At 36.8% G+C, this 27,709-nt stretch overlaps 1 protein-coding gene across 1 annotated transcript in view; it reads left to right on the top strand.

The window, feature by feature from the left end:
* LOC117432288 (ethanolamine kinase 1-like) overlaps positions 1–27,709 on the top strand; it is a 72,886-nt gene that overhangs the window by 21,188 nt on the left and 23,989 nt on the right. Inside the window, exons 4-6 of the mRNA XM_034053975.3 lie at positions 19,188–19,330; positions 21,461–21,544; positions 23,096–23,256. Coding sequence (XP_033909866.1) covers positions 19,188–19,330; positions 21,461–21,544; positions 23,096–23,256 — 388 coding nt within the window. The remainder of the gene's footprint in view (positions 1–19,187; positions 19,331–21,460; positions 21,545–23,095; positions 23,257–27,709) is intronic.

Below are 27,709 nucleotides of genomic sequence, written 5' to 3'. Positions count from 1 at the left end.
TTAAGGCCCTGCAATAAATAATGAAACTCTACGACCAAAGACAGCGTGTATGTTACTCATTGGCCCATTGAGGGGCTCATTGAGGTCCAATAAATCCTTTATAATTTCATAAACATAGTAAGTACAAAATAATATTTCTCCTGCTCAATGTAAAAAATAAAATAAAGCTATTCAAAAAGGGGTCCATGACAATTCGCCCCCATCAATTCGTCCCGCGACAATTGGTCCCCACGAAAATTATTCCCGCCGACAATTGGTCCCTGCAATAATTGGTCCCGCCAACAATTAGTCCCCGCAATAATTGGTCCTGCCGACAATTGGTCCCCACGACAATTGGTCCCCTCTGTTGCAGCGCAGTTATCTTAACCTCACACCACAGCGCTTCAGTAGGAAAACTTGAAACATCAGTTTTAATTCCTGTTAGCGGCCAGCTTATTAAAGATAACATTTTGAAAGTTTTGCAAGGAAACTTACTGAGGTAAACGATTAAAAACAACAACAACAACAGACAGAAATACATTAATCATAAAAGTGTTGTAGCGGACACACTTATTGGCTCATATTTGCAGTCTCAGTTTGCATAATCCCAACCAGACCACGTGAACCCAGACCAGCATGCTATGCATAGCGGCTGATCACGCACAGCAGGGAGGGACAGAGACCTGACAGCTGAAGCAACAGCGAGAGGAGAAAGAGACATAAACCATACACAACCCGCGTTTCCCAACACACCCCGTTCACATAAGTGGTTCACAATTAATTCTTACAGTTTGTAGTGATAGTCCAACAGCTTTAAACACTTGCATGTGGTTACACATGTTCATATGGAGAATATCTTTTGGGGGCAAATTGTCACCGGGACCAACTGTCATCAGGACCAATTGTCGCGTGGATCAATTGTTGGCGGGACCAATTGTCGTCAGGACTAAATTTCGCAGGGACCAATTGTTGTGCTCCCGTTAAAATGAGAGCAAGGAATTTCTGATACTGTAATATTTGCTGGAAGTCTTCTTTCCCACATTTTAAAAACAGAATACTTAGCATTTAAATTAAATTATAAATGCTTACTTTATGGAAAATCAAAAGCACACCGCATATTATAATGGTTTCTAATCTGAGTATATAATTCACAAATATGCATAATTTCTTATCTTAAAGAATACTAAATAAAATACTTTATTCTTAAAATAAGATGCATAAAGGCACTATTTCAGAAGTGAAGTGCTTGCATGTTTTTTGCACAAATACTTTAAGTAGCTGCTCAAAGGATATTCTGGGACCAGAATTTAGAAGAAAGCTGGATTCAAGTCAACATATGTTTTGAAATCCAATGACATGTTCAATAAAGAATTAGCAGTGGGCATCTTGATGGAATAAAGAGTAATTACAGCTTGCTTTCCATGCGCAGGGTCACAAGTTAAAGGGGTCTTCTAGGCAGTACAAAGAAAAATGTTTTCAAAGCTTGCTGAGATGATTTCCTTATCAGTCAAACGTTCACTTTTATTTACTTTAGCTGCGTCTCTAAAATATTAATGCCTGCATCTGAAGTCAAGCTGTACCAGAAGAAAGTATCTGTTTTTAGCTCATTAGCTAACAGAGACCTCAAACTATTTCATATTTTCTTTGTGTTCTAAAAATCTGCTGCAATTGAGTGCCATCAATTACCTGAAAACCGGACCAAGGAGGTTTTCAAGTCTTGGGTATTATTAAACATTGGGATACAGTGGTAGTTTTAGAACTTTTCTGTTTCAAAAGACTACTAATTCTAACCAAAACAACTTTAATATGCATAAATGACAATAGACTGTAGAACTGTGATCCGGTGGTCTTCTTCCAAAAGAATATTCAGAAAGTTGGTCTATCAGGTAATGTTTTAGATTGCGGTTCAGGGTGCTTCCCTGCGGTTCTTTTGAATTTTAGCCCAAAGGCAGGTGCTTAGTAAGTGTCCCCCTAGCTGTGATGAGTTTGCATTGTATGACCCAGGGAACATAAGGTGGTTAGTGTCTGGTAAAGACCAAGGGCCACCCACACAAGCAACCAAGTCCGAGTTTAATAAAAAGCAAAGCACTGATATAGCGGCACTACTATTAAAATAACATGGCTGTGTGTTGTCACAATGGTTACAGCTGAAAATTCAAAGAAGCCTAAGATACATACTGGAATTGTATGGGCTCCTATAAGGACTGCTGTATTTTAGATATTATCTTTAATTATGTTTAACATTGTAATATGGTGACTTTAACCTTTAACATTTGTAATATTGTAACCCAATTTAAACCTTTACATCTACCCTATCTGTCATGTTTGCATGAAGGCAGACTGACAGACCCCACTGCCACTGGAAAATCAATGACCAAGGACCAATCCTTTCAAGCCATACCAGACCCTAACTCGACTTCCAGACAAGTAAGCCTGTTATCTAATGTAATTGTAATGAACTACAGCAGTTGACTGAGTTGAGTAATATATTGTACGAAACAAAATGCATTCATTAAGCTCCTGTTGTAAGAGGAGATTCATCACTGGCTTCGATCCTAAATTATGTTTAGGATGCAGCCAGCGCGGTTGTCTCTATGGCTTGAGAGTGGGCTTCAATCCTCATTCACAATATATGGTCTCCGTTAAAATTGATAAAACTGATTTTTTTCACAGTATATTACCGGTAATTGTATGTAATAATGTTAATAAGTGGATCTAAAAAGTCCCAGCTGGATTAATATATAGTTAAATTATAGTTAGATTATTAAATTAGACTCTATTATGTCAAGGACATAGATATACATAATACTGAATACTGTAACCACCAGTCATCTCAACTACACGGCCACACTTTCTTATACGCAAGTTCTTGCCATTTTTCCAATACAACCAAATGGCAGAGGCGTCTTGAGTAAGCAACCACCTGTCTTTAGCTGTTCTAAATATTTAGTCCCTCTGGTGACCGGTTAATTCAGATTTCATTGCATAACATGTGTTTGCCTGCATAGAAGCAAATCACCACACCAGAGGGCAGAAGTCAGTGGTTTAGCTTTTCAAAGCTTGTAAATAGTTTGTTTTAAAATACAAACAAATTAATAATGGTGAAATAATTCATTGAACCAACTGTAAGATGTTTCAGTCAGGACAATCGTGCGCTAAAAGTAACCTCCTTTATTTATTTATTTATTTTTAATTTAGTTGTCACCAATGGTTTTTACCCCGGTTTTCTCCCCAATTTGGAATGCACAATTATTGTTTTTATCCCGGTTCACCGCTACAACCCTCCGGCGACTCGGGAAACGGAGGCTGAAACACGTGTCCTCCGAAACGTGTCCCTGCCAATCCGTCATTTTCCGCACTGCGGGTCCACAGCGAAGCCACCAGACCCATAGTGCCGGAGGACAACACAGATCTGAATGGCTCCACTGCAGACCCGCAGGTGCCCTGTCAGCCACAGGGGTCACTGGTGGGCGGTGAACCGTGGATTCCCCTGCCGACCTAATCCCTCCCTACCCGGGCGGCGCTTGGTCAACTGTGCACTGCCCCCTAGGAACCCCCGGTACTACAGGGCGCATCCTGCACTCCACGCGGAGCGCCTTAACTGGATGCGCCACTCGGGAACCCCACCACCTTTTAATACAAAATCTAACAGATTTCCAAAACCATTGAACCCAAACAATGGTTGTATAAAAATAAAAATAAAAAAAGTAGTTTGAGCACAGCCTCATCCCTTGGAGCATCCTGGTGCCACCTGCTAAAAAACAAACAATAAAATTAAAAAATCTATGTGACGTGTTCATCCCGGTGAACAAAAATTAGGCAGAGAAGCATCAAATACTCCCTGGTGGTGGTGGCTGAGGAGGAGGTGGTAATTTCGAAAGCACGGCAAGGCTGAGTTTGTGGAATAGGTATATATACCCCTTAGTTTAATTAGAACTGCTGGTAATAGGCATGTACACTGAGTGTACAAAACATTAGGAACACCTGCTCTTTCCATGAAATAGACCGGCGAGGTGAATCCAGGTGAAAGCTATGATCCCTTATTGATGTAACCTGTTAAATCCGCTTCAATCAGGGTAGATGAAGGGGAGACAGGTTAAAGAAGGATTTTTAAGCCTTGACACAATTGAGACATGGATTGTGTACTGTATGCCATTCAGAGGGTAAATGGGCAAGACAAAAGATTTAAGTGCCTTTGAACGGGGTATAGTAGTAGGTGCCAGGCGCGCCAGTTTGAGTGAGTCAAGAACTGCAACGTGCTGGGTTTTTTCACGCTCAACAGTATCCCGTGTGTATCAAGGATGGTCCACCACCCAAAGGACATCCAGCCAACGGCAGGCCAGTGGTCGAAAACGGCTCATTGATGAAAGAGGCCAAAGGAGGCTGACGCGAATTGTGCAGAGCAACAGACGACTACAGTTAGTCAACTGACAGTCCTTTACAACATTGGTGCCAAAAGACCCATAAAAGAATGCACAACTCGTCGTACCTTGACACGAATGGGGTATGGCAGCCGACGACCTAACAGAGTTCCACTTCGTTTAGCAAAACACAAGAAACTCTGGTTGCAGTGGGCTAAGGAATGAAAACACTGGACACTGGAGGATTGGAAAAACATTGGCTGGTCTGATGAATCCCGGTTCCTGCTGTTTCACACTGATGGGAGAACTAGGCTATGGAGAAAACGAGTACATGCATCCATCATGCTGCGTTTCAACATTGCAGGCTGGTGGTGGTGGTACGATGGTGTGGGGTGTGTTTCCATGGCACACATTGGGCCCCTTGATAAAAGTGGAGCAACGTTTGAATGCCACAGGATATCTGAACATCATTGCCAATCAGGTACATCCCTTCATGGCAGCAGTGTACCCATCTGCTAATGGATTTTTTCAGCAGGATAATGCCCCATGCCACAAGGCTAGGATTGTCCAGGAATGGTTCCATGAACATGACAGTGAATCCAGCTTACTGCAGTGGCCTGCCCAGTCACCAGATCTCAATCCAATTGAGCATCTGTGGGATGAGATGGAACGAGCTATTCAGAATAGAGATCCACTACCAGCCAACTTGACACAACTGTGGGAAGCATTGGAGTCAACATGGGCCAGGATCCCTGTGGAACGCTTGCGACACCTTGTAGAGTCCATGCCCCGATGAATTGAGACTGTTCTGAGGGCAAAAGGGGGTGCAACTCAATATTAGGAAGGTGTTCCTAATGTTTTGTACACTCAATGTAGATTAACCAATGAATATAGCAGGTGTTTGTACTGTAGATTTCCTGCCTGAAACCTCACAAGCTTTCTAATAACTAACTTGTAATGAGTATGTAACAAAGTTAAAAACAGGGTTTCAAGGCTGATCAATATCAGCCTTGGGGTTTATGTATCTTGATCAAGGCCACAAGAGGAGTATAGGTACAGTGTAAATACTGTGTGTGCTTCTTCTTAAAACATGTTTCTGAAGCATATTTTCTTGCATCCATGCCCGTAAATATTATCAAAACAGCCTTCAGGCAGCAAGGATGCAGAGTAGCCCTTTATAACACTCCTTGGGCCCTGTATGCCATCAAGACATCAAGAACACAATGGTCAAGTTAATTTTTTTTCTGTTTTTAAAATACTACTGGGTTTTCTGTCTAGTAATGTACTGCACACAATATGCTAAAAAAAAAACAAAAAAACAAAAAAGTGCAGTAAAACGTTTGTTTTGGGTGTAGCAAGGAAACTAGAGTCTTTCCTGCTTTTATTGTACCACTGATTTCAAAATGCTTTAACCATTTCAGGATGGAAACCAGTTTTAGCATTTAGTTCTGTGCAATAGTTTAATACTATGTAAATAACTACATGCTCCATATAGGGTCTTTTTTTGCTTTACTCCAATTAAAAAACATAAAATACATATACATTATATATATATATATATATATATATATATATATATATATATATATATATATATATATATATATATATATACACACACACACATACATCAGATGTATTTATCTATTGGTCTCTATTTTTATACGTTAAACATTTAGTTGCAATCAGAATCATATCATAACCTTTCTACTTTTGGAATGAAGGGTGAGTGTTACTGGAATACAGAGATGTACCGTCTCATTTACAAAGTTGCCCTGGAAAAATATATATATATATATATATATATATATATATATATATATGTTATATTTAAAGGCTGCACTTGACCTTTTCTTTGTCAAAATTATTTTCCAGTTCAGAGATGAGAATCTGACAACTCAATATCTGACTACAAAATGCCAGTGGCGCCTCAGATCAAATAGACCATCCTGGGATATTCAGGACACACACAGCAGAATATTTGGGCTTGCTTATTTATCTAGAGCAAAGAAATCACCCCACAAATTCAAACATAGTACTGTTTTGATTTTTCACCGGGAAAAAAGTGGAGGGTTATAACAAATGCACAATGTTTTATTTACATGGGCTCTTATGGATAGAGCCTTTGGTACCTCCTGTATGATAACCTGTGGGGTAGAGATCACAGTGCAGCTAGTGCTAGTGCCTTCATCTGTGTAAGTCACCAGCTGAAGTGTTTTTATACTTGTCTCCTACATAAAGCTGTCTCCTTATAATCTTTTACATTAAAATACTCAGTGATATAGTTCTATAGGCAAACCAAATGCCTTAAAAATCAAATCCATGTACCATGTAAAAGCAAAATGGCCAAACAATAGCATCAAATAGAGCTGTTTACAAGATAAAAAAAAAAAAAAAAAACGTTTTATTGACATGAATTTGTAAATATGATGCATCAGTACAGTAAAACCACTCAAATAAAGGACAGTGTTTGATTCACATCACTTTACAGTTTATAGTCACATAGAAACCTGGCAGCAGAGCAGTCAAAGGGCTTCTTTCTGAAATTGTACTTCATATACCACTGAGTTTCAATTTACATTGTACAGTATATATTATATAGTTGCATTTAAACGATTGCAGGGGTAACCAGCATTGTTTTTGTTAGTTTCTATGTGGCTTTTGCATCAAGATATACCCATATTTTGTTTTCGCTTGCTACCATGTGTGCTAGATTTCTACCTCTTCAAGAGAGAATGCAAGCAATATAAATAGTTTTAATATATTTGGTAAAATCTTGTGCGTCACATTTTTAAGCTGCAGTGTACCACTGGCTGTGCCAGTGCTCCAATACAGATAGTGGCTACCCATGTCATAAAAGATATGTCTAAAATAGGGGTGACAAAGAACCAGTGTTCCGTACACAGGGTTAACAGAACATACTGTGTATTGTAGCTGTAACTACTGGGTGTTTTGAGTGGGCTGTACAGTCTTCTGAGTGGATACAATCTGAGAGATTCAAGGTTTTTATACGACTAAGGGAGAGTGTTGTCTCCAAATACACTACGTTATGTAGGTATAGCTGTTATGTGACACGTACCTTAAATTTCCACTGACTGAATCAATCATTCTTGGCAAGCTGCACAGCTTATCAATGGGAGTCTTTGTGATGTGTGTTCATCCAAACTGTACCGAGTCCTGCTATTGCAGGATAAAAATATTTGGAATCTCAATTAAAGTGAATTGCAGAGAGATCAAAAGTTGTCATATAAATATAAACTAATTAATTTGCAGTGTTCTGTTTGTATATACTAGTACTTATAGTAAATATTGTAAAGGCTTCTTTGCAACAAACTATGTAATTGCTGCGTAGTTTTTAAGGGGGCTTTAAGGGTTATCACTAGGAAGGCAATTGTTTCATTTATTTTTGTGTGTGTGCAATATTCCTTTTATTTTCTGAAGTTAATGCAATTTGGTCTAACAGCTTTTATGGAAATATATTAAATATGACAAGGGATTCAGTTAACCTAAATGTCATTTTCAGTCCAGTGCCGGTTGACTGTGTGGTATAGCTGGTATTCTCATAGTTCTGTAATGTTATTGTACATTTAATTCTGTGTTTGTGACGGTGTGAAATGTAAAGATTATTTTGTAATTCTGCCAAGTGGTGCTTGAGTGTACAACATAGGTCAACACAGAACTTAAGACAAAGCAGAATACACACATGCTAACTGACAAGCTATTGGCATTAAGCATGTGTACTCAACAAAAATACACTGAAAATAAGTACTTAGGTGTGATTCAAAGGATCATCTCTCTTAGATCCTTAATATGAAAACCCCCTTCCATTCAGTAGTAAAAGCTGAAGAACAGTCACAAGGACAAATAGCACCTCACACATGTGTCTAAATTATACAAGCCGGGATTATACTTGCCCAAAGCCAGTTATTGAATTCTTAAATCAATACTGTCCATGTACAAGACATTAAATTATGTTTTCCGATTTACAGTAGCTTGAATGGTATACCACTGGTGTTGCAGTAAACTAGATTGCTCAGCAGATGGCACTAGATTGTGGTACTTCTTCAGAGCAAAATCTTCAAAATAGGTTTTAGTGATACTGGCTTTGCACTTGATAGTTCTTTACACAAACTCTTGCTCCATGTCTTTCTTGAAAACAGACAGGAAAAGATTAACCCTTTGCACCGCCATAAAAACAAAGCCATATTCCATGCTAGACTAATGAAAATAAGCTTTGAGCTGAGTGTCTATTAAGAAGCGCAAGAGGTCTTAACTACTTTTTACAGTAACAGTTCGAAACTTCCCCTGTAACTGCGACCACTGTTAAAAAATGATCTGGGGGGCGTTTAGCAAAAGCTTATTTATCTTGCTTCTTGTGACACTCCAAAGATCACAAGAACATAGCAAGAACAACAGATACCAACACCAGTGTTTCCCTGGCACCATTGGGTCTCCAGATGCTCTTGAACTTCTAAAGTTGTCTACGATAGTTGTTTGTCCAGGTTCATAACACACTTAGAAAATGCATGTTACAAGGTAGAGGAGGTTCAGTGACCATTTAGGATCGTCTTAAATGTCTCATTGTCCAGCCGGTCTATCAAGACATTATTAGCTGTTAAGGCTATTCTCTATTTTCTTTTGCCCGGTTGATGTATGTTTCATGTTATAGTTTACAGATGAATATGTAAAACCACAGAAACATTAAAGTACATGTTTATGGGCAGCAGTGTGAAGTAGTGGTTAGGGCTCTGGACTCTTGACCGGAGGGTCGTGGGTTCAATCCCAGGTGGGGGACACTGCTGCTGTACCCTTGAGCAAGGTACTTTACCTAGATTGCTCCAGTAAAAACCCAACTGTATGAATGGGTAATTGTATGTAAAAATAATGTGATGTCTTGTAACAATTGTAAGTCGCCCTGGATAAGGGCGTCTGCCAAGAAATAATAATAATATTTAACTAATAAACCAGCTATATGATGGAATAGAACTCCTATAGCTGTTTAATATACTTAAAATACTTGCTTCGCCTTGACCCACTCCAATATAACCCTGTCATTCTTGGTGATTAGATAGATTTATACTGTTTTAATGATGTTACCTTGAAAAGTACTGCAATCCTTCACTCATGTATAGACAGAAAGATAACCCAATCTGTAGGAAAAATAAAACAAATTAAAATGTGACAATTCTGAGAACTGTGTGGGAATGAATATATACAGAGGTAGAAATGAACATTTAAAAAACATGACATGTATAACATGCTTTTTGTAAATGGACAGTATCTCACGTCATTAATTTGTTGTGTAAATGCAATCCAAAATACAAGCTTGTTGAATTTCACAATTACAATAAAACGAGTGGGTTAAAAGATTGTTCTTTTTCATATCACATCGCTGTTCTCAGACTTTTTTCTAAAATTGTTGGTAAAATAATGAAATAAAGCATTTAAAAAAAAAGTTATGTAATTAAACATAAGCCTATAATAAGAGTGCAGTGTATGGGTACGGCTTCAGGAATAGAAAGGATATTAATTTGCAATTTAAACTGAGACAATTCAGCATCATTAGAAAATCATTGTTGCTTTATTGTAGTTGCAAATCTATGCAAATAAACCATACAAGTCATGAATCGTAAATTAATAAGCAATTGCAGGGTAGGAAATGTCTCTAATTACTCTGTAACAGTTAAAGCTTGCTGGATGCTCTGTTTAAGCTGTTACATGCATTTTTTCTTTTTTCTTTATCAAAACAACAGCAACAGAAAAAAAAGCAGGGAAAGCATCCTGACTAATCACTGCTTGTTGCAGGTGTGCAGAGTATCTATCGGAGTAAATACATAAATACATTTAGGATGGGTCAAAGTTATACATTTACACCTGATTTACACAATTTGAAAATGATAAAATGCTTGCTGTTATCCAATATGTGTACCTGTTGACAAGAGATATCCAGGTTCACAATTAAGAATGTACTGGGTGAGTTATGCAGTTACTGGGCCACTGCACTGCTGATGTGGAAAAAAAAAAAACATTCCTAACGAAATTGATGCAGTTTTCATCCTCATTAAAACACATGTACAAGGATATGCTGAGAAAGACAAAAGGAGCGTGTGCTTTTATAGATCAATCCATAACACAATCAATCCATATTAATTCTTAATGATGGGTCCTGTACTGTCAGTGTGGCATTTCACATACACCCTTATTCCCATATTAGATTTGCATACACACACACATATTATACTTGCATAAGTTTACTTCTATATTAATAATACTGGTGCAATATGTATTAATTGTGTAAAATAAAATTGTGTCATGTAGTTCACTCAGCATTCTCACATTGTTTTGTTACATTACGTATTTTATTTACAGCTAATTTACCACTGTATAGAAATCCTATGCCAAAAAATATATTTTAGTAATGCATTTTAAATTTAGCATATCTTAATCTTAAATGCTGCAAGTCAGTTTCAGTCAAAGTTAGAATCAGGCTTTTCTGTGACGACAGCCAGTTAAGTAAAATAAAATCGCATCTTATGCAGCTAACTCAGAACTCTCACATAAAGGTTAAAATAGGTTGCATGGAAAGTCAGAACTCCGGATGCATATGGAGCAAATCATCTTTGGCCAGACATGAAAGATTTGTTTGAAAAGAATATTAACATTTTCCGATACTGGGCAGATACAGAACAGTAAAACGGCTACCGAAAACTGTTGACTCCAAAGTGTATGCATTAGGTAGAGTTTGTACGCTCCACATGTAGAGTGATGGAAAACACAGATTATTTCAGTCAAAGTACAGCAACAATGTAGCCTGGTGCTTTGTTTCCAGTTTTCAAAGGCGTTTGTTCTTTGATAAGGCCCCGGAAATTGTTAGCGACATGCTGGTGGGAACCTATGGAAAAGAATACACTTTCTATCAATTGTGTTGTTCTTATCCCCAGAGCGGTGTTGGTGGGTGTGGGAATAGCATGTTGCACCGAGATAGCATTCAGAGCCCAGTTGCAGAGAACAGTTAGCATTCAGACTAAGGAACCCGAGGCTATATGCAGTTGTATTGAGCATAAAAATGGACAATGCAACACTATATTTGGTTGAACAACACAGAACTGCAGCAAGATTTGATAGTAAAGGGTTTGGCTGTGTGTGTGTGTGTGTGTGGCTTTGGTGCATTCTGGGAAATGTTTGATTATTAGCTACTTTAGAACAATGCCACGCTTCCAGTGTGGCCACTTCAAACAAATGGCACAAAACAGAGTAGAAACTAGATTGGTCAATATTATGAATGGTCGTCCCCCCCACCCCCAAAATGTTTAATCTGATAAATCAGTCTTCCAGTGCAAGATTGCTTAGCAAGTTTCATATACTCAACAGCAAAAAGCTCTGTGGCATACTTCTTTTCCAAAGATTGCAATCCCAGATATCTATTAATGATTTCTAAATCTCTATGTACAGTTAGATTCTTTGCAGTCTTTAAGGCATGAATGTGATTTTGACAATTACCAAATACATTACTATGAAAGGGATTGAGTACAGAAACTATGTTTGACCTAGTGTGTCTATGGTAAGCCTATATCACTACAGTCCTGCAGGCATGTTTACTAGGATTTTATAAAACAAGACCATTTTAAAGTCATGAGTACACTACTGTACTAAAGCTTCTTGAAATAGAACAGTTTTCTCAAGCTAAAACTTAAAACAAAATGTTTTTAAATCAAAAAATGATGGTATTGTGTGGAATGTGTCTAAGCTTTTCAGCACAATTATCACAGAAGTTCTAGGGGAAAAAATTGCATTGAAAATGTATGGAAAATAATTGTAAAACTGTAAAATGATCATGCAAAATAACCATAAACTATTTCTTTTATGTATATACACATTTGTATGTACCTTAATTGTCAGTATATAATAAGCACACTGTATATAATGCAGAACATGTGTATAATGCGCATCCTGTGTATAAAAGGCATGATGGAGCAGACGTGGGTTAACATGTACCTCTTGTAAAATATGCACCACCCATACTATATAGACTGCCTTTACCCAAGTATTCTGCACATAACTCAGCCTTTATAGATTCTCTTAAAAATGTGCAAAGGGTGCATGTTATATTAAAAACATTACAGGTATATGTATTTAGTAACACATTGATTGGTATGAACCAACTACTGTAATTAGTAATGTGACAGCTGCTATCTACATATTAACATGCATTATATATATATATATATATATATATATATATATATATATATATATATATATATATATATATATATATATATATAGGATATTTAAAGGCCATCTACTTGTAAAGTTGTTAAGTATTGTATTTAGAAATGTCTGAAAAGCATCCTGTGGCAATACTGTGCTTGCTATCAGGCTTTTTATCTTTAATTAAACAGTTGACATTTATCCATAATTGTAGTTACCATATCAGTTATTAATCCATTATTAATGAAGGCAAACAAATACATAAACAGCACATATTACCATGTACAGTATTATATGAAAATGACACTACTGGATGCAAAAACGGAATATTGTAGACACCAGATGTATTATATGGAGTATTTATGAAATGGTTGGATTTTATTACTTTCACAGGTAACTAAATCTAGCATTTACATTTTAATTAGTAAAAGAGAAAGGGACCTGTACGTCTGGTTTAAAAGACACTGATTAACAATCTTGGACTATTTACCTTATTTTAGGCATAAAGCTAAACCACTTTTAGGGCCAATCTGGTTCTGTGAAAACAGCCATTCAAGTCTTTGTGGTAAATTATTTTTGTATGAAATCTGCAGCGTGGTTACTATAGGAGAAGTTTCATTTTGCAAATAAAAAAATGTGGACAAATAATCATAACATGCAAGTAACATTTCTATATTAATGCAGTGTGCTTTGATGTAGAAAATATTACATCTACTGTACAGTTCATCCTTGCTAAGCCTGGCTACATGCATGATAAAATGTGTGATCTGGTACTAAACAGCACTGTACAAGCTAGAACTAGATTGCTTTAACACAATGAATGGTAGAAGTGGTTTCAATAAAAAAATATTTTTTTGGTAAATAGAAATGTTCACTTTTCAAATATGTACCTACTGAAGGGAACTGCATTTCGTAATTTTTTTGTTTCAACAAAGTGATTTCCTTCTTTTTAATCTCCTGTAAGATTCAGCCAAGGACACAAGCCATTAGCATGTAGCGCAGAAAATGTGCTATGTTTATCATCTTATACTGCATTTTCAATGAAAGTTATTTCCTTTGGGAGAAGCAAAAAGCTGAAATTAATAATTACTGTAGAACACAAAATTATAAGCAAAATCCTTGTAATAAATTTTTCAATAATATCAGATGATTAATTTAACATCATGCCCTATTTTTTGGTATAAAATCAAAGAACTAAGTTTAATGTCAAGCAGATCTGATTTTATTTTTCCACATGGGAGTAATAATCAATAATACCCACGTCACACTTTCAAGAACTACAGGTTTTCATATTAACGGTAGGCAAGAACAATAGATATTATATAGCTTACCTACAAATACGTGGCTGTTAAATTTGTATTTACAATTGTTCACAGTTTACCATTTATGTATAGATATATAGCCTTTCACCGTTGACTGTTGTATTTGAAACCATCTTGAACAGGTAAAATCTTAAAAAGGTCAAAGTTACCTTATTTTGTGCCGCATTTGGTCACGTAAAGTATTTCATTGCTTTGTCAAAGTTACCTTTTTAGTTATCATAAATCAACAGACTACTTTTATGCTATTGTGCCTTTAAGTTAATTATTACTGTTTCAGAAACAGAAATGCTACCAACAAGTTAAGAGGGGCTCCCGAATGGCGCATCCAGTAAAAGCGCTCCGCGTGGAGTGCAGGATGCGCTCTATAACCTAGACGTTGCCGGTTCGATTCCAGGCTATTCCACAGCCGATCATGGACAGGTGCTCCCAGGGGGCGGCGCACAATTGGCCAAGCGTCGCCCGGGGGGGGGGGGCTTTAGGACGGCCAGGGTGTCCTCAGCTCACCGCGCACCAGCGACCCTTGTAGTCTGCGTTGTCCTCCGACGCTGTAGCTCTTGGGTGGCTACATGGTGAGTCCGCAGTGTGAAAAAAAGCAGTCAGCTGACGGCACACGCTTCGTCTTCGCCCTCCCGAGTCAGCACAGGGGTGGTAGCGGTGAGCTGAGCCTAAAAATAATTGGCCATTTCAAATTGGGAGAAAAATAATAAAAATAATTGGCAACGACTAAATTAAAAAAATAAAAACATAAATAAAAAAGTAACATTAAGAAATGTCTTGTTTGAAACCTGGACTGATTTGATTACATCAGCAGCAGAACGAAATGAAACCTATTTGAATGAGGACAGGTAGGACTTGCAGACTGGCAGAAACCAATAAGAGTCAATTTCAATGTCAGCCCTTTCTTACTACATGCTGTCGATCTTAGTTTAACGTCTATGTATCTGGTTTTTGGATTTGAGTAAAATAAGCAAACATCATCACATCCTCTGTGCTTTCCCTTTCTCATCCCTGCTTCAACATCTACTGTTGTTAAAATAATACAACCTGTTACAGAGGCTTGCTGTACCAACAAACATCAAACCCTTCAGCTATGAAGCAAATACCCCTCTCTGAAAAGTCAATCTGGAAAAGGAAAGGTTTCCAGAAAAATCTTGAATGTCTCCCGAGGACTTGGATTTTTTTAATTTATTTTTTATTATTTGTTTATGCCAAGTAGTGGGAGGCAGTACAGTAAGAGATGATCTCTGTAGTTCTTTTTGTCACAATTAACTGCAGTCAATCATAAATGAACTTCCAATTCTTAGTGGATACAGATACTAAAGAATAGCTGTAAAATGTAGGGTACAGTAAACCTTTTTGTTATTTCTTTATTTATCTATGACCAAATGCTTATTAAAAACCAAGCACAGCCATCACTTACAGGTACCGTTTAATTTGTTTTACCAAACTAATTTATTTGTAAGGCTGCTTGTCTGTGTGTATCTTATAAACAGGAAACCTATCTAGTCCATTTTATTGTGCTCTAAATAGGCACTCTTAAATTATGTGGACATCTGTGTATAACACTTCTCGAACTGTTTGTTCCACAGCGTAAATAGGTATTACAGTGTTTAAATTGCTGTCTTATGTTTTTTTTTTTAGTTGAAAGGCATAAAAATTAATTAGGATAGCTGGGGCCAGAAACAATGCATACACAGCATTTCAGCTGTTTTTATTGTGTCTTCTAAGTAAACACCAGAGTTCCTGGATTTGTGTAAAAATGTAAAAACAGACTGAAGCAATTTAACTCTTTCAAAACAAATACCCTAAAACCACATCTCATATATAGATAGGTGCTATATGGGTTATTTACATGTGATTCTTGCACTAAAATTGGCCAAGTGTAATTAATGCTCAGTTGAGATACACATGAGATGACTGCGTCAAAGATGTGTTTGTTCATCCCACGTTAATAAATACCTATAAATATCCGCGGGCATAACACCCAGTGAATCAGACAGACATTCTCTTAGAACAAATAGAATGCCACTGTTTTTTCTAAATAAAAAAGAACAAGAAGCCTACCAATTAGTAAATGTACAGTACATGTGATAATGTTTTACATTGTGCATTCCAACTGAACCTATATTGTATACAATGCATAGAACACTGCACTTAGTTATTTTGTCTTTCACTGCAATGTTAGCAAACAAGAACGTATAGCTGCTCCAATTCTCGTGTAATGTAGCAGATATGAAGAGTTCATATCTGATCCACTAAAGCCTGTATATATAATAAATAGGGCTGTCAAGCGATTAAAAAAATTAATCACAATTAATCTCGCCATCAAAAATTGTAATCTTAGTTAATCTTGGTTTTAATCACATTTAATTTGATACAATTACTACATCCATCATTTGTTTGTTGTATTACTGATTATTATTATTATTATTAAAGTTATCTTTTTACCTACGAGGCCATACATGGTCTTGGACCTTCTTATCTTCAAGATCTGCTGACCCTGGTAATATATAGACTGTCAACATTAATATACCAAAAACGTTTTTATTCACTTATATGTAAATATATACATTTGTATTTTTATATCTTCTCTTCTAAAATCTCAGGATATCCGCAAACTCTTTAACACCTCTCCCTCCCCCGCACCCCCTCCTGCTCCAAGCCCTACACCCGCTGCATCCCCTACTAACTCACCCTCCTTCTCCACCTTCTCGCCCCTCTCAGACTCTGACCTCTCCTCCCTGCTCCAGGGTCACAAACCCACCACGTGTGCCCTGGACCCCTTCCCCACTCACCTCTTTCAAGCTGCTGCTCCTGCTCTACTTCCCTTCATCTCCTCCCTTCTCAACACCTCTCTCCTTTCTGGTCTCTTTCCCTCTGCCTTCAAAAAAGCCTCCATCACTCCACTCCTCAAAAAACCTACCCTCGACCCCACCCCTCTCCAGAGCTACCGTCCTGTCTCCCTCCTACCCTTCCTCTCCAAAACCCTCGAGCGGACTGTACACCGCCAGCTCTCTGCTTTCCTGTCCAACCACTCTCTGCTCGACCCTCTCCAATCTGGCTTCCACTCTGCCCACTCCACTGAAACCGCCCTCCTGTCTGTCACCAACTCACTAAAGTCTGCCAGAGCTGCCTCTCTCTCCTCTGTCCTAATTCTCCTTGACCTCTCTGCTGCCTTTGACACTGTCGATCACTCTATCCTACTATCCTCTCTCGCTGACCTGGGAATCTCTGGCACTGCTCTGGCCTGGTTCTGCTCCTACCTCTCCAACCGCACTTACCTGGTAACCTGGCGTGGAGCAACCTCCACACCTCGCCCTCTCTCAATTGTTAGCTGAGTTTGGCTGTTCCTCATCCAGTTTTATTCCTCCTACACAGCTGTTTCTGTTTCAGTTAATGATTGTGTTTCAACCTACATATTGAATTGATGATCATTAGCACCTGTTTGGTATAATTGTTTAATCATACACCTGACTGTATGCCTACAAAATCCCTGACTTTGTGCAAGTGTACCTAGAAGAATTGATGCTGTTTTGAAGGCAGTGCACCAGTCCAGAGGGAGAGGTGTACAATTTAATAGGAAAAAGAAAGCCCTACACTGCAGTATGTGGAGATTACTACTCAGCCCTGCAGCTCCCCTGCTGGAGAGATGGGCATTGCCAGAAGAGCTCTGTAAAACTCAACATGTAACTCAGCCAAAAGCTGTGAATGCTGCAGAGTTCCTCTACCTCCTAGTGAGAAACGGGATACAAAAAAATACTCATTTTGGTATTTCCCATCTGTGTTGGATGCCATGGTCTGATCTGTTATTTGCAGTTACGGCACTAGTGGTACAGTACTGTTAAAACCTCCGTGCCTGCGAAACATAATGGGCATGAATTGTTAGACATGTCATTTCTTTATAGGACTAGGAAATTAAAAACCAGTATAGTGGAATGTCTGTGTGGATTATAGTAATGTTTTGAAAGGCTGTTTGTGCCAAGGAAAATAAAAATAAGAATCCCCAGTGGCACTGCTGCCTCAGAATAGAGAAACAGTATAAAAAATGTTTACTGCATTTTGCCCTAGGATCTAAAATGTTTGGCATCATTGCAAAACACTGACTGGCTGGCTCAGAGTCAAACGTACTGTACAGTAGGTTACTATTACTGACCAGCGTAATGTAAAGCAAATTGCTCTTATTTTCTAAAGTGCTACTGTTAGACTGTATTCGACCTTAGCTGTCCCTGCAAACTCTGTTTGGATAGAGAAGCCAAAACTATTTATGCAAAAAACACACAGGGCTTGATTTAATTGATGTGAATTATTTTAACATTTCTTACATTATTTATGCAATGGAAACTTACAGTGCATGGAGCATACCCTGTGTTCACAAATGCATTGATATCAGTAGACATCATGGATGCATATATTTGGTATTAAAAAAATATCAAAATAAAATATATCAGGGTAAAAGCACAGCCTAAGCTAATAAACTACTGTATCAACTGGATGAACTTTAAGCAACTACACAATTGCCTAAAACTGATAGCTACCAATACATTTTAGGGTAATTTACTTCACCCTAGACCTTATTAAGGTATTATTGGAAGACAATCACGTTATGCATACTTTACAGTGATTCTTGATTGCATGCGATTATAAATAAGGCTTCCAAAGAAAAAGAAAACCAAAAAAACATTGGAAACATGGAAATGTCCTGAATACCTATATTTGTACTAGAGCTGGAAATGCTCATAAAGCTGGGATTCAAATGAATGGTGTTTGTATACGAGTCTCCTGGCAGCAGCAGCAGCTGATTCATTATTGGATACAAACGGTCTAATAAACTTGCCTCTTTATCGATATTGTTTTTCAGTATTTTTATTAAAAGACAAAACAGATGTTTTGCATACTAATATTCTGTTGCTTTTTTTGAAAGACCAAAAACTAAAAACCATACAGGATTTTTAAATCCCAAGTCTCTGCAGTGTAAAAAAAGAAAAAAAAGAAAAAACAGCTCTACCCTTTTTGGTTTTATAGTAATTGGCCAAGTGTTCTCCACAAACTGCAATATACTTCCAACAGTTTACCACATATTTACTGTTTACTGCTAGCTGTTGCATATATGTGGTTTTAACATATGCTCTCGTCCTTCAGTTAAATCATCTATGGCCCCTTGGCTTTCCCCTGACATACGCAGCACTAGTACCGGTGCTGCAGCTTACATTAAGCAAAGAAAAAGCATTTATATGAAATAATAATGAACATTTAAGACATTTATATTTGTGTGTCTCGCTGTCTTTCCATTTAATATTTGTTCCTCCTGTTCCAGGTTTCAGAGAGAAGTTCCCAGCTTCGACATCATTGCTAGTGAAATTGAAGCGCTCAAAAAGCAACTTTCTGAAATTAAATCCCCAGCGGTCCTGTGTCATAATGATCTTCTGTGTAAAAACATAATCTACAATAAAGCTAAAGGTTAGTGTGGAGTCATTTCTTGTGAGGGTATTTTTTTAAACTGGATTTTATTCTGAATTATTTATTTCGAGAGGTAGCCAGAGTGTATCATTAATGTACAATGTTATGGGACAGAGAATATAACTAGATCCATTATAAAGATATTTTATTGAATAGAATGGCAGTTGTTCCCATAGCCCTAGACGTAATGGACCAGTTGGGTAACTACAGTTTATAAAGAATGATTGTGATGCTGGAAAATTCTGGAAACAGAGCCTTCATTTTATATTTTTGCAGATGACAAAAATGTTGGGTAATAAGTATTATTATCAGTGATTTGAAGTAATTGTAAAGAATAAAATTATATTCTTTAACTACAACTTGACAAAATCTATTCCAGATAAACCACAGTTATAGCTAAAATAATGACTGTATTATGGTACTATTTTTTATTTATTTATTTTTTATATAAAGTTGTAACCATTACTTTCAGCTGACTGGACAATTTATTATAGAAAGTTAGGTAACTACAGGTGCTATTTAAAATGTATTTGATATATGTATTTTTTTTGTAAATCATGCAGTTTGTATAATACTGTACAATCATCTTCCTAAAGAACAGACATTCTATCTACTTCTCAAAATAAAAAGCTGCTGTGTAAAATACTGAAAGTAATAGTCATTTAAATTACTTTAAAATGACTGAGCTTCAGTATATCTATCTATCTATCTATCTATATATTCTGTCTGCTTGGACTTCAGAAAGGGAAATGTTACTTTTGACCTTGTGACATTTAAAGGTTGTCAATGTACCCCAATGCTACCTTCTTATTTAAGTCTATTGCGGATTCTACTGTACAAAATCGAATTGTATTACCTGTTTAAAAAATAATTAAATACATATATCTAAATTAAACGTATGGACATAATTAGATGCACTGAAGGAACCAAGTAAAAGGCTGCAATATCCTGCAATAGGGTGGTTAGGGCGCTGGACTCTTGACCGGAGGGTTGTGGGTTCATTCCCAGGTAGGGGACACTGCTGCTGTACCCTTGAGCAAGGTACTTTACCTAGATTGCGCCAGTAAAAACCCAACTGTATAAATGGGTAATTGTATGTAAAAAAAATAATGCGCTACCTGTATAATGTGATATCTTGTAACAATTGTAAGTCACCCTGGATAAGGGCGTCTAAGAAATAAATAATAATAATAAATAATAATAATATCCTTTTTTTCAGAATATTATTTAGCTGACGTAATTTGCTGGACTAGAAATTAATTTATAAATATTGAATGTTGTACAGCATTAATTAACCATTATACATGTAGAAAATAACATACTTTCTCATGCATTGCTTCCCCCCCCCCCCAACATATTTTGCAGATCAAAGCAAATAACAAGGATTTAGAAAAGACTGATAAAAATGTGTGCAGGATGTAAATTAAAAAAATAAATAAATGAAAGGCTTTGACTGTATACCACATCAATTTGCATTAGCAATGACTGGAATGTAGATTATCCAATTACAGTTCCGTTAACAAAACATCTGTGTAAATTATGAAGAAGTGCAGTAAACCTTCATTCACATTCTGCATTTCCTATTCATCATGAAAAATTGAGTTTTTGCTCCATTAATACAACAGCCAGCACCAGGTACTAACATACCTGGAATTACACACAGTAGTAAGGTTCAGTTGCTGTGTGTGGAGGACTTTGGACACATTTCTGGTCCATTTTAGGTCCATTATCAGAGACAGGCTTTATATTGTGCTGAAGGTCAGCTGAACTCTATCATCATATAACAATGATCATCCAGAACAAAGGAAGGATGGTAAAAGTAAAGATAAAAGGCATAACACATTTATCAAAGACGCCTATACAACCTTTTCCAGGCATCATTTTTTTAAATAAACCATACATACTGGTATAGAAAAAATTAGAACATTATTGATCTTTGGCTTTGTACAGTATATGCAATGTGTAGGTGTAAAAGATACAAAAGATTATGTGTTGGTTTTTAAGAATGAATACAGCTGGTCTTGTGCCACTATAAAATCAGTATACAATATAAAAATTATTGAACTAATTCTGAATCTGTGTTGCATTTACTGTATAAATGGTAAACTATGATGTTTGTCTGCTTTTCAGGTTTTGTAAAGTTCATTGACTATGAATATTCTGGATGCAACTACCAGGCATACGACATTGGCAATCACTTCAATGAATTTGCAGGTGGGTGGCTGTTGAAGATAGGAACAATAACTTTCTGTTTTGGAAGAATTGCTCATCTTCCTTATGTATGTTGGGTTTAGTAACAGGGAATATACTCCAAAGAGGAGGAATTCAAGCAAATTGCTAGAATCAAACCACGTTATTAAACTCTAGTGATAACTTCAGTTGAATGGTGACCCCCTAATATCACCTACTGAACTCCTAATGACTGAAGTCTATATGCAGCCAAGATTTCAAACAAACATCAAACCATCGTCTCCCTTTTTCCCTGGAAGCAAGCTGCTGTTTATTTAAACCTCTGACCACTGTCACCACTCATATCTTAAATATTCTAAATAGTCGTTAATTTATTTCCATCCTGTTTTCTCCACCATTTTAGTTTTTACCCATTTAGCTACGGTACATACATTGAACCTGCTGCTGAACCACACCTTGGGAATAATAGGCTGGGTTTTTCACTTTCCTTTGTAAGATGTTCATTTTTTGAACTTACTAAATTAGCAAGTCACGTCTTATCATTTCAGTACAGTAGAAAATATTCTTCATATTTTGTAGTTTGCAAATAAAGATGAGAGAATGTTTAAAAACAAATTAAAGTGCTTTAGAAAAAGCAATGGTTTAGCAACTCGTGTCTGATTTATTCTCAATGGAACAGCCTGGACTCGAAACGGCAACGTCCAGGCTATAGGGCGCATCCTGCACTCCATGCGGATGTGCCACTCGAGAGCCCCGGTTTTGTTTTTTTAACAAATAAAGTATAGGTTCAAGCATTAGCTTCTAACCCAGTGCTCTTGCATCTCAAGTCCTCTGATGTGATGACATGTTGAAAAGCTGTGTGCCTGGATCATATGGCATATGTCTTAACCTAACTATGACATTTAGTTTCCCATGGTGAACCTTACTTTTACCTTTAAACACTTTTCTAATTAGTTCAGGTTAGGTTATTGGATCTAGGGCATGTCACAAGACATGTTTAGGCACCCTTTGATATGGCCATTTCTGGGGTATATGGACCCGATCATGAAAAGTATTTGCCCTGTAAGAAAACTTACCCCGATTTGAACGCAGAGGACTCATTTTAATGTTTGGCATCCAATATGTGACATATTCACCATTGTTAACAAGGTATGGATGTGACTGACAAAGTGTTTCACCATTATTGCAAATATTTCGGTTTAGTCTTTCATCCTATCCTATTTCTCTTGCCATTTTACCTCAGCATTTCTGTCACAAATATGGTATTCTATCGGATATCAAGCCAAAAGAAATATCACATCACTCACGTTGCAGCATTGGAAAATGTAAAGTACTCATTATCACTTACTGTACTTTAACATGTATTGATATTGTGTTAATTGACATAACACAAATGCTTTAAAAAAAAATGTAGAGATTATCAGAAGCTGAATATAAAAATACGCTTTAAAACTTACCATCTGTAGGGGAATTAAATTTCTGCAAGAATTTAGCTACAGCACCAAATGTATTAATTAAGAAATAATTGCAGTACAAATGCGATCTGATTTACATCTACTGTATCTCTGCCCCTAGGTGTGAGTGATGTAAACTACAAACTTTACCCAAGTCAAGAGCTGCAGAGAGACTGGCTGGCTACCTACTTAGAGACCTACAAGCAATGCAATAGCATGGAACCTACCGTGACTGACCTAGAAGTGAATAAACTCTATGTGCAAGTGTGCAAATATGCTTTGGTGAGTTAAAAAGCTGATAAAAGATTTCAAGTATCCAAAATGAACTGAAACTAGATACACAATGCTTTGGTAGTGTTAGTCGTTGATAACTCGGGTCCTCCATTGTCTTTTAGAGTCTACCTTAGAATGACCTATCGGGTGTGCAAGACAGTTAGGGATTCTGAATGTAAATGTAGAAATATCTACTTTAAATAACTGTACTTTTTGGAGTCCTGCAAAACTCTTTTTGGTATCTGTGAGCATATATTCTGTTAGTTAAAATTATGAATGCAGGATGAGATCATTATGTAAACAAGGCCGGGGGGGGGGGGGGGGGGGGGGGGAGAGATAAATTAAAATATCATTAGGGACATCCACAGAGACCTGTCAAAATGTGATGGCTATAGATGATTTTGTGAGCACTGACAGTAAAAAAAAAAAAAAAAAAAAAATTAAATAAAATCATGAAACTATCATACATATTAATGACTAAGATTAAACCCAAACAGAGAATTAGCACTGGGTGACAATTCTACAAAACTGCAAAACTTTAGATGCTAGTCTAAGTGAACATCTGGCTTATCATGTAAGCAGATATTGGGATCAAATTAGGTAGAAATGAATTGGATGATATATGACAGGGTGCAGATGTTCCAGCAGCAGTGTGATAATTTCATTGCAGAACTATATAATGAATTCCATACATTACAGAACTCTTGAAAAGGTTAGATGTGGCAGAAAGTTATATCATACTGAGGGTTTTGAATAAGCTGGTTCTTTGTTGTTTTGTATATGTCTTTTTAGAACTTCATCCACATTTTTCAAAGTTTGAAAATGTCTCAATATGAACTCCTCCTCTGTTATGCCTCAATATGTTGGTGCCAGTGCTCGACTTGCGGGGGAATGGAGGGGAACACTGTTCCCCTTGTTAACAGAAAGAAAAAAATCACTCCCCTTGTTACATACATAGGAGGTGAGGAGGACGGACATAGTTTTTGTCCAGATGCATTAGGATTATCACATTTTAGAATAACACACTTAATCAACTGATCTCCCTGGCCATTAGTCATAGTAGCTTTCTTTTACATAATCTAAAAGCAGTATGATGCGATGCAACCATGTAGCCTACCTTTTTTTTTTTTTTGCCATTAGGCGTGACGTATTTTAGATGTGCCTGACTAATCGTTTGGCAAACTGGTGGACAAACGTGGAGTACCACGCACAGTGTACAATCTGAAAATGTCGACTAGAAAAGAGAAAAACCAAAGTGGGTCATTGTAAAGACCTCAGTAGTTTTTTTTTTTTTTTTTTTTTTTTTTAATTAGAAAATAAAAAATTGAAAGGCAACAATGAGAGTACAAAAACAGGTAAGAAAATTGGTCTTGGATTCGTACTGTAATTCTTTATTTTTAAAGTCTGTAATTCCATAAGAATATTTTTTTAATGTGACATTTTAAATACTGAGCTGAGGGCATTCATTTCCATATTCCAGTATTTTGTAGGGTGGACGATATGGTTTATGTAGATTGAAAATTAATAATAATAAATTAATTAAAATGAGTTGCAATGATAAGCTTTGCCCTAACTTCACACATATTTTTATGCACGGAAATTGAAGGGAGGGCGTATCATGTTGCCAAAAATACCACATTGCATGGTTTCACACAATATGTGGATTTTATAAGCGATGTAGACGTTGAAAACAGCCCCATTCAATGACAGATTTTAAAAAAATACTGTGGTTTTAAGTTTCTGTCCTTGTTATAAATTTACATTTGTGTGTATTCTCTTGAAAAAATGCAGCTATGCTGTGTGCGTGTGCTCCACCATGGCTTGGTGACCGTGGACTCTATACTCAAACCATTTTCCATAAATTCGGTGTTAGCATTATTATTTTTTTTTGGAAGGTTATAAACCGCCACATAAGCTGTCAAACAATAAGTTAATCATACACAGCGTCTATAAAAGAAACCGTATGCACTGTGACTTACTGAATTCTTATTTTCTTTTATATTGTGTTCCGAATAATACAAACTAAATGCTTTGGGAATAGTGTCGGTAATACTGAATTTGTGTTTCATTTTTTGAGTATAGAGCCCAGTGTGTCAGGAAAATTCCGTAATGTCTGCATTACCCATTAAGGTCCCTATATGATAGTAAGGCTTTTTAAATATTACAGTGCATATTTGGTAGTGATTTTTTTATAGTCTAAAACAACAATTTGATTACTTTTCTACTTTGTTTAAAGTTTAATACTAGTTTTGAGTTTTAAAAACTGATAGAATGTTCATATTGACTGTCTAATTTCAATGAAAGAGAAATGATCAGATAACATCAAATTTTACATCAAATGATTACTCAGCTCCCCTTAAATGTTTGTATTATTTTTTTTGCCATTATAATCACTAATACTTGTATTAATCATTTATGCAGTGGCAGAAGAGACACAGTCAAAATGGGCTTACACCAGCTGTGCCAGGTTCCAGTTATGCAGTGGCAGAAGACAGTCAGAAACAGGGCTTATACCAGCTGTGCCAGGTTCCAGTTATGCAGTGGTAGAAGACAGTCAGAAACAGGGCTTATACCAGCTGTGCCAGGTTCTAGGTCTTCACAGACAAACATACCTAGACAGAGTGTGTCAGGATTACCTCATCACCATACAGCTGCTGAGGATGTTAGAAAACTGCAGGATATACAGGAATTTCCAGAATGTTGGACACAAAACCAGTTTTAGAAGAAAAAAAAAAAAAAAAAGATTTACCCTTGGCTGATTTCTGCTGGAAAAAGATAGGATGTACAGTTTGTGCAAATGTACAGTCATTGGGCACAAGCTCCAGTAAACACATTCACCTGTCTGATGAACGGGCAAGAGTTGCAGTTAGCTGTCATGGGGACACCAAAGAGTGACAGCAGATGTCTTTGAGGAAGAAAATCTTTAAAATACAGGAATTCTGTGGCCCACAAGAAAACAGAGCGAATTATGCAACAGGCCAAAGAAAAAATAACTGAAACACTTGCTGTAGAAATGAAAAAGGATCAGTATGAAATAACAGACAGACAAAGTTTTAAATGGCCTTGACATGGGGCTTGCTTTGCATTCAGATAAGTCACGTGCAACTATTACTCATCATATTGCGAATGAAATGATGAAAATACTTGCAAAAAGTGTTAGAGTGAATCTAAAATTGGCAGTTCTGACTGATGAGTCTACTAGTGTCAGTAAAAAGTCTGTTTTAATTATCAACATTAGGGCTTGCCTCTGTGATTCAGATTAACCTGTAACCAGGTGTGGAAAAAGTATTCAAAGTGTTACTTGAGTAAAAGTACTGTTACTTGGAAAAAAATGTAATTAAGTAAAAGTCAAAGTATCGGTCCTTAAATTCTACACATATTTATCAGGGGGCACTACTATTTTACACACACATATACTAATATACACTGAAATCTCAAATCAGGAATTTAAATTTTAGTCACAACCTTTATCCAGAAATAAAACACAATTCATGAAACAATTCTAGGATCAAATGTTAAATGTGAAATCCTGTTTTATAACTGCTTGTAGATTCCCGTTACTCTTCTAAACTACTAAATACACCCTCCGCAACTAAATAAGCGGGACCACAATAGAGTCAAATTACTCAAAAGCTGTATATTCTTCTTCATTGGGGGTTTCGTTGCGTTTGTTGATTGGTTATTTTAAAAATCAAAACGGTCTCTGGTTGGGCATCAACTTACTATGTCAGGGATGGTAAATCTTTTTTAGCTGGAGTGCTCAAAGTCAGATTTTATATTATATATGTGTGTGTGTGTGTGTGTGTCTTCACATCCATGGCTAGTAACCTAGGGACACACAAAGAATCCCAAAATGCTGCCAAATCTTTTGTGCAAAGGAGTTCCCCTGCTTGATAATCTAAGAAATGATAAGACCACTGATGTCTCTCTGTTTTTTAAAAGTTTAGCCAATAGTCTTGAAAAGTGGATGTGCTTACCTTCCATGTTGACCCAGTCTGACAGAAGTACAGTTGACTATGAGATGTTTATAGAGAACATTAAAATCTTTCAACCAGTAAACTGGTCTCAAAGATGTGACACCAGATATGGTGAAGAACAAATTCACCAGTTTGGTAATTTTGTTCAGGTAAATGCTACCCAAGCATGCAGAGGTATGAGGGAATATATTGCAGACAAACATAAACCTCTCCTAAAAGCAACAAATACACTTGTGGTGTCAACAGCAGACTGTGAAAGGGATTCATCCAGATGAATATTATCCACAGTGGAAATCGCGCTTCTATAGAATTGGAAAGCTTGTCAGCCTTGCTTTTCTATAAAATGCCCTCCTCTTGAAAAATTCTCCCCACGTTATTATACAAAGAGTTTGTTGACCAAAAATCATTGTTTAGCTACGTATTTGAAAGCTAGAATGCGAAACACTAAGATTGTGGAGCACAGCTACGAGTACATTTGGAAAACA

The sequence above is a fragment of the Acipenser ruthenus genome, chromosome 27, assembly GCF_902713425.1.
Source record: "Acipenser ruthenus chromosome 27, fAciRut3.2 maternal haplotype, whole genome shotgun sequence".
Taxonomy (NCBI): Eukaryota; Metazoa; Chordata; class Actinopteri; order Acipenseriformes; family Acipenseridae; genus Acipenser; species Acipenser ruthenus.
Note: the sequence above shows the minus strand (reverse complement) of the source record. Positions and strands in the feature narration are given on the sequence as shown.